Source organism: Phasianus colchicus, chromosome 2 (genome assembly GCF_987193195.1).
Source record: "Phasianus colchicus chromosome 2, bPhaCol1.hap1.1, whole genome shotgun sequence".
Classification (NCBI taxonomy): domain Eukaryota; kingdom Metazoa; phylum Chordata; class Aves; order Galliformes; family Phasianidae; genus Phasianus; species Phasianus colchicus.
The window spans coordinates 26,334,366-26,346,385 of NC_143437.1; the positions used below are offsets into that span (position 1 = coordinate 26,334,366).

At 37.1% G+C, this 12,020-nt stretch overlaps 1 protein-coding gene across 1 annotated transcript in view; it reads left to right on the forward strand.

The window, feature by feature from the left end:
• The window catches only part of PRKCE (protein kinase C epsilon), a 275,101-nt gene that overhangs the window by 242,855 nt on the left and 20,226 nt on the right, over positions 1-12,020 (forward strand). Inside the window, exons 12-14 of the mRNA XM_031594662.2 lie at positions 4,097-4,235; positions 6,645-6,833; positions 10,725-10,871. Of these exons, the coding sequence (XP_031450522.1) occupies positions 4,097-4,235; positions 6,645-6,833; positions 10,725-10,871 (475 nt within the window). The remainder of the gene's footprint in view (positions 1-4,096; positions 4,236-6,644; positions 6,834-10,724; positions 10,872-12,020) is intronic.

Below are 12,020 nucleotides of genomic sequence, written 5' to 3' on the forward strand. Positions count from 1 at the left end.
CTATCTGACACTGTATTATTTGGTAAGCTCTGATTTAGAGGCAGACAGCTGGCACTAATACCAGGAACCAAGTAAAAGACAGAATGGATCCAAATGGATTATTCTGTACAGACAATGAATTTACATTCTGGAGATGGATAGCTCTTAATTTTGGAGATGATAGGAGAGCTGGGTGGAATTGTGGAAACGTACAGGTCTTAAACTAGAACTTTTTTCACCAGCACTGAAAAAAAATGCTTCCTTGAGAATTCTTTCCTGTTACTATTTCATTTGTTTCCTCATCTCTCAGTGTTTTGATTGTCTTTTTTTTTCCTCTGAGGCATTGAGTGGCGTGTTACCTACTGTCTTACATTTCTTGAGTTATTATGCTTTCTTTTTTAAAATTTACCTTTTTAGAAAAGATCTGTCAGATACAAATTAACAAAATTGTTTTTAAATGGTTTTCGGTGCATGATAATCTCATACACTAGCTATAAATTTGGCATTTTGGCAGACTCCCAAGTTACCTTTTAACCTCCTGTACGTAGGCTTAAAATTTCACTTTTGGTCTTCATAGCTAAGCAGAATTTCATATTTTTCTCTTTGTTCAGGTTGTTTATTCTCTTTCTCTACTGTCAAGTTTTTATTTCTGGTTTCTGTTACTTACACAAATCTTGAAGCAAATAAAGGGATAGCAAGAAGTGATTGATGGGTGAAATGATTAGATATAAGTGATTTTGTTGTAACCAGTTAGATCTTGGATTGTTTGGGAACTCATAAATAGGATGATCTTAAAAAATGATAAAATGTAGTCTAGGGGCCTCATGGGTGTGACCAGCTGAGTATCTACTAGAGTAGTGTAACTGACCTGGAGCAAAATCAGGTGTAAGGCATATTGATTGCAAGGAGCATTTCTACAACCCACGTATTCTTCAGCTTCGTAAAACATATTTGATAAAGCTAGTGTACAGGAGAGACAGTGGATTTGCAGTTAGTGAGGGAAATCTGACTTTGGCCATCTCAAACTTCTTGCAGTTGCACAAACCACTCAGCAGTATGTATACAGCACAACTAATTTCTACAACATTGTCATCAAGTGTTTCCCAGAAGTGTCTGATGCACACTGTATATATGTGCAATCTTTATACAGACCTTAAGTAGTAAGTCAGCTGTGTACCAGAAGTACCTCATTTTTTTTGCCGTTCTGTGACATCGTATAAGTTAGATACAGGTGGGCCAGCATACCCAAAAATATTGAACAAGCATCAAAAAAAAGATAACATCAATCAAAAAGAAATAACTTTACCTACTGAAATAAGGGTGATAGAGAGAAATTGGGGAAATTCCAGAACACTGTAGCCTTGGATATATCTCAAATAGTGCAGCCTTGGAAAGGCTATTAAATTATTTAATGTCTGAGTGTGCTATGATGATTGTGGTTCTTTCCAGTCTAGGGACTGGAAAGGCGGCATTTCTCTGAATGAAAGTCTTCAGAGCAAAGTAAAGGCTTCTAATCGCTCACTCAGGTGGAATTTGTTGATATTAAGGATTTTGGAAACAAAATCTGTATCTTTTCATAGAAGCATAGAATAGTTTGCATTGGAAGGGATCTTAAAGGTAACCTAGTTCCAACCTCCCTGCCATTGGCAGGGACACCTCCCACTAAATTGGGTTGCCCAAAGCCCCATCCATCTTGGTTCTTGAACACCTTCAGGCATGGGGTATCTACAACTTCTCTGGGCAGCCGTTTCCAGTGCCTCACCATCCTCATAGAGAAGAATTTCTTCAGCATATCTAATCCAAATCTACCCTCTTTTAATTTAAAACCATTACCTCTTGGCACGTCACTATACTCTTGAATAAAAGTCCATCTCCAGCTTTCTTGTAAGCCCCATTTAGGTACTGGCAGGCCGCTATAAGGTCTCCCTGGAACCTTCTCTTCTCCAAGGCTAAATAACCCCAATTCTCTCAACCTCTCTTCACAGGAGAGGTGATCCAGCTTTCTAAGCTTCCTTGTGGCCTGCCTCTGGACCCACTTGAACTGGTTCACATCCTTCTTGTACTAGAGGTCCCAGAGATGAACACAGTAATGTGAGGTGGGGCCTCATAAGAGCAGAATAAAGAGGAAGAATCACTTCCCCTGACCTGCTGGTTACATCACTTTTGGTGCAGCCTAGGGTATGGTCAGCTTTTGGGGTTGCAAGTGCACCTTGCCAGCACGTGTTCAGTTTTTTATCACTCAACATCCCCAAGTCCTTCTCCTCAGGGTTGCTCTCAATATATTCTTTATCCTGTCTTTGATCGCTCCAACACAGATGCAGGACATTGCAGTTGGCCTTGTTGAACTTCACAAGGTTTGCAGGGGCCACCTCTTAGGTCTGTCAAGATCCTTCTGGATGACATAACTTCCCAACAATGTGGTGTCCTCTGCAGACTTGCTGAGGGACCCAATCCCACTGTGTTCATGTCACTAGCAAAGAAATTAAATAGTATCAGTCCCAATACAGACACCTGAAAGAACACAGTTTGTCACTGATCTTCACTTGGACATTAAGCCATTGACCACAGCTCTTTGAGTGTGACCGTACAACCAATTCCTTATCCACCAAATGGTCCATCTGTCAAATCTGTGTCTCTCTAATTTAGAGACAAGAATACTGTGTGAAACAGTGTCACATACTGTATCAGTTACACTTCCTAATGCGTCAGCACTGTGACCTTCTCATAGAAGGCTGTCAGATTTGTCAGGCATGAGTTGCCCTTACTGAAGCTGTCTTGGTTGTCACCAGTTACCTTTCTGTTCTCCATTTGTTTACAAAGGCTGGCATACAATTTTCTTCATATGTCTGATTAAGAATTTGTCTGCTCATACTTATTTCTCCTCAATTCCTTTTATGAAAATTTATTTAATACCTCTAGAGCAAAAAGTTCTGATCAGAAGCTGACCACACAGTCACTTAAGGATACGTGTTCTGCTTTTGATTCTCACCTCTTCATTTATTTCTGTGATTTTTTAATACAATACAGAGGCATTTAGAGCTGAGATAGAAGTGAAAAATATAATGGACCATGCATTATCAGTGAGTCATAGAATATCCCAAGTTGGAAGGGACCAGCACTGGGTTGCATTGTCTTTGATTTTTGTTTGTTTTATCATGACAAAATATATGATAAAGTATTTCTGCTGGTTTGTTGGTCTTTTGTTGTTTTTTTGTTTGTTTGTTTGTTTTGTTTTCTTGTTGTTGTTGTTGTTTTCCATACAAAAGATTATTCTTTTATTCACTGGCTTTCCATATCCTTTTGTAATTTAGTCTAAGACAAGTGGCAGGTAAGTTAAACGGTACCTAGCATTTGTTGTGTTGAGATAATTGTCAATGGTATATTTAGAATATGTGCAGGGGGCAAGGCAGGAAAAGTAGATATCCCTTTCTCAAGCTGTTATTGACCTCACCTAGTTTAATAACCAAAGAATTGTGTATTTTCAACACAAAGACATTTGTATAAAGAGTGATCACAGCAGCTGCTAAGGTATGTTGTTTATCAATGAGTGCCAGATATTCCTGTGAGATTATTTCTGAGCAGTTTTTAAGCTGCAGAAAATAATTATCCCAAACATTTGAGTACTTTTTTCCAATTCTCTCATTGCAATCTGAACTTTGAATTACTGGTATACATTAAGAATCTAATTCAAAGTAATCCATGTTGTAAAGTAACTATTAATTCAACCCATTTGATAAGTAGGCTAAATTGGTATTCCTTACACTGTACTGATGAAAAAAGTGGCTTTATTAGGTATCACTGACCTGTTTCACATAGTCTTAGATTCAGAGCAATCAAGAGAATGAGATCTTTTCCAAACATTTCTGATTCTGTTTTTAATACAGTTGCACTTCCATGCAGCTGAAGAGAGATTAAAGGCATGGTCTTGCAAAATGTTTGTCATTACCTGGTTCTTTATTGCCATTATTGAGATCTATTCAGTAAGTGTGTACGCAAAGGCCAGACACTCAGTGATGTTTGTGAAACCACCTGTTTGGATGTTTTATAGTTTGTTCAAATTCATGAGTGCATGCTCAAAATTTGAAAGTCAATATAATTCTTGGTCTTTTTATTTCAGGGACCTGAAACTGGACAATATTCTTCTAGATGCAGAAGGCCATTGTAAACTGGCTGACTTTGGGATGTGCAAAGAAGGGATTCTGAATGGAGTGACCACCACAACCTTCTGTGGCACACCTGACTATATAGCTCCAGAGGTACATTTTTGCATGGTGCTAAGAATACTGTATATATAGTATACAGTATAGTATAATTCATCAGATGGACCATAACGTGTGTAATTTTAGGCACTTTTTACCTGTAGATGAAAGCAGTAGATTAAGCAGGCTAGGCTGTGCCACAGATTTTCTGGGGTAACCCTGCACAAATTGTTTCCTCTACAAGGCACAAACAGTATTCCATGTTCATAGATAGACAAAGCATGGATTTTCTGTTCTTTATTCCCTTAATTTAATAGTATTTTTCTCAACATTCTCACAGCATCATTGTGAAAACACTTCAAGAAGCTTTTACAGAAGCCCTTAAGAAGCTGCAAGCAATTTACTACTATCAGCACTAGTCTTTAAAAGTTATAAAAAACGATATCAATTGTTCATGAGAATTAGAAGGGCATGTTCATACAGAAGAGACCATAGGCTTGGTGTCATTTTCCATAACGTTTTCTGGGAATGTATATTCTTCCTTTCTTTAAAGTGTTCATGAGTGAAAGACACTATCTTTGTAGTACTTCATATCATATGAGTGAGGAGAAAATAGAGATACTTGCATAAAAAAGTAGAAGCCTTTCATACACGTGCAGAGTACACTTGGCAACACCCTATTTCCTTTCTAGGCATTCACTGGGTGAAAGAAATTGCTGATAATTGTACTTATTTCACATATCCTAAATTTTAATATTATGAGATGCATTTTTGAGTGCCTCAAATGAATTGATGTTGTACAGTTTCCCTGCTAGACAGATTTTGTCTGCTCAGTTTAGTTCGTAATCCATGCATCTTTTTGCCAAAGATTCAATGTGCTTATCTAGTTTAAAAGCTGCATTAGCTTGTCTGTCATCAACCATAAATTTACAGCAGGGAAAAATATTAGTTTATCATTTGCTGGTGATAATAAATTAGAAATCATTGTTGTTAGAGTTGGCTGTCAAGCTTTGGTAGCACAACTGCTAAGGTGTGAGTCATCTTGTAACTATCATGACATCTATGAACATGTTTTGTGGCATTTGAAAAGAACTATGAAGATAAAAGAAAATAAATGCCAGTGGGATGGATTTGGTTTTACATGAATTCTTTTCTGATTTAGTATAATAATTGCATCATTTGGCAAATTCTTTTAAAAATATTACTAAAAAGAAAGGCAATAAAAAGATCCCAGGATCTTTTATATTAAATCCCCATCTTGCTGAATTCAATAGCTTAGGCTTCCATTTTGTCATCTTGATTACAGAATACCTCTTGATTTTATTTCTCTTGCACCATGGTACTATGTTTCAATTCCCTTTTCTTTAACAATATCTGATTTACAGAGAGTACTCAGAACACTCAGAAAGTACACATGTGAAGAGTTTTGTTTTTTATTATTAATTGTATAAAATTTAATATACAATCAACTAAAAATGCAGTCAGAAGCAAGATAGATACATCCAAACGTTAAACTAATTTCAGTTCTTAGGTTAAAACTGAATTTTACACATTACTTTACAATCATTTTTCACGAACAGTATTAAGCTAATGCAGTGCACCACAAGGCTTTTGACTGAAATACTAATATTCTTAAAGAGATGATGGAGTTGCTGCCATTCCAACAATTTTAAGCTGGTCATCTTCACCTTAAACAGCCACCTACTCTTCTTTTCCCAGTCTCTTGTCATGCTGAAACACTGCAGCCAAATGTCAAGCTTCTTTTCAGTGGAGAGGAGCCAAGAACTTGTTTCTTGTACAATAATTCCGTAACTCTAAGACAATAAAAATCCATCATGCTAAACAACTACTCCCCACTAAAGGTATTTGCTAGAAGGTTGAACTTGTGCCACCTGAAAAACTGTTGCCAGTTTTTTTTTCTTGAAAGCAAACACAATTAGAGTGAGTCCTAGAACCACGTATTGTACAGCATTTCAGTCTGTAAAAAGAACTTGAACAAAAATGCTTTTAGATTCCTTCAGCCCTACCTAACGCACGCGAATAAATCTCTTGGATGATCTCTGTACAACATTACAAGTTGGTTACATTTGTTTTATTCAAGATAGAGACAAGGAAATGTTTCACATTTTCCACCGGTCTGTTTTGTATATGTGATCTTTCTTCCCTTATAGCATGACCTGCTTTAAACAGTTTGGAAGGATATACAGCTCTTTTGCTGACAAGCATACTCTTTTACCCATGGGACTACTAAACTCAGTTAATACTTCTGAGAACTACACATTGACACATAGCTGTTTGTGCAAATTGTATTGGTAAGAAACCATGCCTGCTGTTCAGCAATATCAGTGTGGGTTTTAGTCCTACACATGCCCTGGAGGAAAAAAGGAGTCTAGCATGTTGGAACAGTAAAGTTGCATCTGATCATGTTGTCTAAACTATTCTATTTGATCTCTTTTTCTGTACCAGATCCTCCAGGAATTAGAATATGGCCCTTCAGTAGATTGGTGGGCTCTGGGTGTTCTCATGTACGAAATGATGGCTGGGCAACCCCCCTTTGAAGCTGACAATGAAGACGATCTCTTTGAATCCATCCTTCACGATGATGTCTTATATCCAGTCTGGCTCAGTAAAGAAGCTGTCAGCATTCTAAAAGCAGTGAGTCTTCCATTACTTGTTTTCCTGCACTTCATGGTTTTCTTTTTTTTTTCTTTCTTTTTTTTTTTTTTACCCTTGATTAAAATTGAATTTGCTGCAAGTTGTTGAGAACAGTCACCACTGGGAGTTCAAGCACAGTTCAGAGTGCCACTGTTAGGATAATGGGGCCTGGGATAAATTACACCGCTTGTGGGAAAGGAACAGAATGTTTGTATTCCACGCAGTTGTACACTGAATAAATCTGTGTACTGCAGATTCATGTTTCAGGGAAAACCCAACCAACTAGAACCGTACTATCACTTTGACACTTCATATGCCGCATGTCCCCCAGAGCTGGGAAAGCACTGTGTAAAGAAACAGAGTTGGTGCTTTGATTTAACCCAGTGGTGAATTTGCCATCCTGATGCCTTTCTTCCTACGTTATCAGCTGAATGTTCTACTTTTTAATTCACATAACACATAGATTAAGTAGTCTTACTCCTGGGCAGTTGTTTTGCCCCAGTTAATGCCTGGAATAAAGGAAATTTTCAATGAACAGGGCAGCTGTTAATGTGAAGTCCTAAATAGTTACATTTTGAGTTACATTTATACAGGATTATCTTTTGAAATTATATAGAAAAATGAAAAAAAAATCTGATTTTCACACTACTGGACAGGTAGCACTTTGTAATCTTTTAATAAAAATACCTTCAGTCTTATCCTGAGAGAGCGTAGGGGGCTAGGTGGAGAGGGAGCTCTAGAAAATGATTCAGACCGGAAATCCAAGTTAATATCTCTGAGTTATTTTCTGGAGTATCTCTTTTACTCCATTCATGGTAGTGAAAACATGGAGGATTTATTAAAGCTGACTTTCATACATGTTTCCCTGCAGACGCCTCTCTGATGACATTTTATTAGCTGACATGATTCTTTCATGTGTCTCTTTTTATTCCCAAAGCCTTCAATTATTATCAGTCCAGCAACTAGGATGTATGGAATTGAACTTCAGGAATTCAGACTGATACTTATGTATCAGTATGAATAATAATGTAGGATTATTCTAGGCTACTGCAGAGAATTTCAGAGATTTTCTGTAGTATTTTGGTTTCATATTCTGTAAGGTCTGTTCCTTTGTCTTCCAATCCAAAGATGCTTTCTGTGAGTCAACATTAACCAGTCTGTTATTCTGAATCATGGAAATATTCACTGGAGGGGGGGAAGTTTTCTGATAACCCTTGACTAGTGTGTAGTGCAAGAAGCACTGTATCTAAAAGGTTTTTGTTTGACAGAGGAAAGGGAAAAACAGGTTTGATAGTTTGATAGTCTCACTGTTTGTGGCGCATGTAGCGAGATGTCCAGTTGTTAATCTTACACATCATTCATTAACCACTCAGAAATAGAGACAATGAATTAGACTGTAGGTGTAAGCAATGTATTTTGTGAATATGAGTGCAAAGGCATCCCAACACTATACATTTCTTTTTCATGAGTCTATTTTCCTGAGTCTATACGTTGATAGTAGGCATGGTGGTTTATATTTTGCTACAATCTATTTTTTACATCTTTCTGTCTAAAGTTAGTCCTTAATTCCATTTTAAAACTTAAAAAGAGAGTGACATCAATAAAATAGATTTGCACTGTAGTAATAAGTTTCTCTTAATTAGGCAAGATGATTTGACTGGCATAAAGTGATAGAATTTAATGGAACACCATAAAAAGAACATTCCTTACATTTAACAACCTACTGCCTATGCAGCTATGGTGTGAAACACTTTTGAAATTTGTGCTCTGCATCTGATCCTTGTCCGCATTCTATTAAATGAAGAACAGGAAAAGCAGAGGAAAGAAAGAGGCGTCTATGTATTTTACTGCTGAATGCTAGCAAGGGATTAGCTTTGGAACACTTCGTTTCCTCACATTGTGCTTTGAGACAGTTTTATTCTTTAGAAATCATGTATTTTTTTCACTCCTTCAAGCAAGCTGTAAGGAGAGTTTAATATCATGGTGTTCTCTTACATCAAGTAACAATCTTTTCCTCTTTTATGAAGAAGCAGTTTTCCCATTTATTCTAACAGAATTCTAACAAGGATAATTTTACAGCTCAGTATTACAAGGCAGAATGTTGCTTATCCCATGAAATCCCAGGAATCTTATTAGCTCTGTTTCTGTGAATTGACAGGAATTGCTATTTAAAATTCTTTCCTGTCCGGTAAGGAAAACAATTCCTCATTGAAATTAGCTCTGGGCTTCTTTGCAAGTGATTGAGAAAGGTTGTGTGTACAGTGCATGCTCTCTGTGTATCCAGATGACATAGATCTCTGGCTACAGAGGCAGAACTCTGCTTTTAAACACTGCTGCTTATTTCAAAGCAAAGTTTTGGGAACCTACTGATCCTCAATTCAGGCCCCAAGTTACATGGATATCTCAGCAACCCACTGTCATTTAAGTCAGTAGGAGCTCTGATCTTAGTGCTCTCACTTAAACAAGAGGTTCCTGCCATAGTATAGGCAGCACGTGTGGCTGTGACTGTAAGTGTTGTAAGTATAATAAGCCCTACTGGCAACCATCTCACCAATACAGTACAGTTAGCAGCTGTCAGGGCACTGACAGTAGCATCATTGTTGGTGCTGTTGATAAACAGGAAGTAAAAATCAGCTTGTGCTTCAGAAATGGCAATAAAAGCTGAAAAAGGCCAATATTTACCACAGAGTATGAAATTTATGGAATTAAATGTCCACTTCAGAATTCTGAGATTATTGCATCACATTTGCACATGACACTTGTTTTAAGTATTTGCTCCTAAGTTTTTTTCTCTCTCATCATTCATTTCCAAGTTTGTGAATTACAGTGATAAACTGTATTACATAGTAATATTTCCACATTCTGGGCTTGTTAAATATGAGATGATGTTTTCCCTGCCTGCAGCTTAAAACAAAGATAGAACATGGCAGAGAGTAGGTAGGATCAGATTTTACTTCTTTGATACCTGGATTACAGAGTACAAAAAGCGTACCCTGTAATTTCCATGTTCTGCTTCTACAGAATGCATGGCTGATGGTTCCTGGCGTGCTCTCTCTGTTACCAGAGGCTCTTGGAGGTGAAATAAAGCAGAGGAGTGTAGGAATGCTTTTGGTGGTTTTCCAAGAGACCTCACCAAAGCGTACTAATCCTTTGCTTCTTCTGCCCATAGAAAATATGGACTGTAATTTAGATAGCACTTGTCCACTTGCAAAAAAAATTGTAGAACAGTTGAATACAGGACTAAATGTTCATATTTGGATCAGCATGCTGTGATGTTTCTCAATATATTCCATGTATTTTTTGAAATGTACAGGCAGAACTGTAAATTTTATAGCTACAGATGCTATTTATATGAAAAAGAAATTCTAGAAATGAATAAGAGAACTAAGACCTTTCATGTGTTTGCTTGAAAGGATTGGATTTATATGAAGCCTATGGATCCAAAGAAAATAAAAAACAAGAATAATATTTAGCCTTTGTCTCCAAAATTAGTAGTTAAGGTAGTGCAAACAAGATAAACCTTTCATAAACTGTCACTGGAGGTTTTAATATATTCTTTGTTTCCTTTGGTATTTTTGGCCAAAGGTGGAAAGAGAATCTTCTCCTGCAGCACTCCCAGCCAGGTGGAATTAGGAGGTCGCAGAAGTGAACTGAAAGATTTTCCTGCAGGAAACTTTATTTTTAGAGTTCTGAATCTTCCAGTTTGACTGTAGTCTCTGAAATTTGGAGAAGTGTCCTTGTTGCTCTGCCAGGAAAAGTAACATTCTGAAAGGGGGTTATCTCTAAAAACTAAACCTTAAGAACAGTCATTCGTAATTAAATTGTAAATGGTTTCCAGCCATTGTCATTCATGTTTTAACTTTTTCCTCTTCTCCCTCCCCCGCCCTGTAGTTCATGACAAAAAATCCAAATAAACGACTTGGCTGTGTGGCATCACAAAATGGGGAAGATGCGATTAAGCAGCATCCGTTTTTCAAGGAAATTGACTGGGTTCTTCTAGAACAAAGGAAAATCAAGCCACCCTTCAAACCTCGGATTGTAAGTAGCAGCTTGCATAAGATTCATAGAAAACATGGTTTGACTATTCTAGTTGCTGGCTTTTTTAAGGCATGAAAGTACTTGATGCAACATTTGTGGGTTGAAATAGTAGCATAAAAGCAAGCAGAAAATATTGCCTTGCCATTTCTTCTGTGAAGGTAAGTGCTAAGGATAGATTCAACACACAGGAAGATGTTCACGTTCAATCTCATAAACCATGAGAGAGGTAAATGCCCTGTTTTAATTATTTTCCCATATTCTAGAGATGTCTTGGTAGAAAAGATTATTTCAATTGGATATAAACTTTCTGTGGAAGTCCTGCATTGCTGATGGACAGTGGATTTTGCAGGAAAAGGTGGAGGAAAGGATTTCTGACTGAAAGATTCCTGAAGAAACAGCCTCTTGGGGAAAGTAAATGTACATCGTGATTAGATAAATTGATGCATTTGCATTTTGGTAATTAATAACTGAGTGTATTTTAAACTGACAGAAACGTGAAATTACTGGCCCCACATGCAGATGCTACAAAGGCCAAGCAAAATCACTTTGCTTATTTTTGTCTTTCGCTGGATGAAACTACTCAAAAAGTAGTTTGCACTTGCAGTTCATAAAATGTCAACTTTCCATCTGAGAATGTGTGCAGTAAATTTCATACTTGAACAGTATAAGAGAATAATTTTATGACAAATCCTTTGAGACTGATTTTCATCTTTTGATTTTGCATATTCCTAATTATAATGGTTGATTTGCCTGTAAATATAGTTATCATACTTCTCTCTTTCCTTCTTCAGATAGTGTGTGAAGGTTTAAAAAAATAATAAAAAGGAATAATGAATATTTGGTCTCAACACTGAGTACCAGCTTAATGTTAGAGTGGAAAGCCCTCTCTGTCATTGCAGAATTATTATCTGTTGCTTTTGATGTATCTTCTTTAAGTCCAGAAAGATATACTTCCCTAAGTCCCATGTGTAAAAGTGGGGGTAACCATGCAGAGACCACCCAAAACAGGAACCTAAAGTAATTCCTCTGAGCCTGCACTTGGAGAAGTGCATCTCTCTCTGTAGCCGTGAAGGAAGAACTCAATAGGTTGGACAACTCAAAGTGAAAGTTAACCCTAGTGAATATCTTTCTAGGAGTAATTTCAAGGAG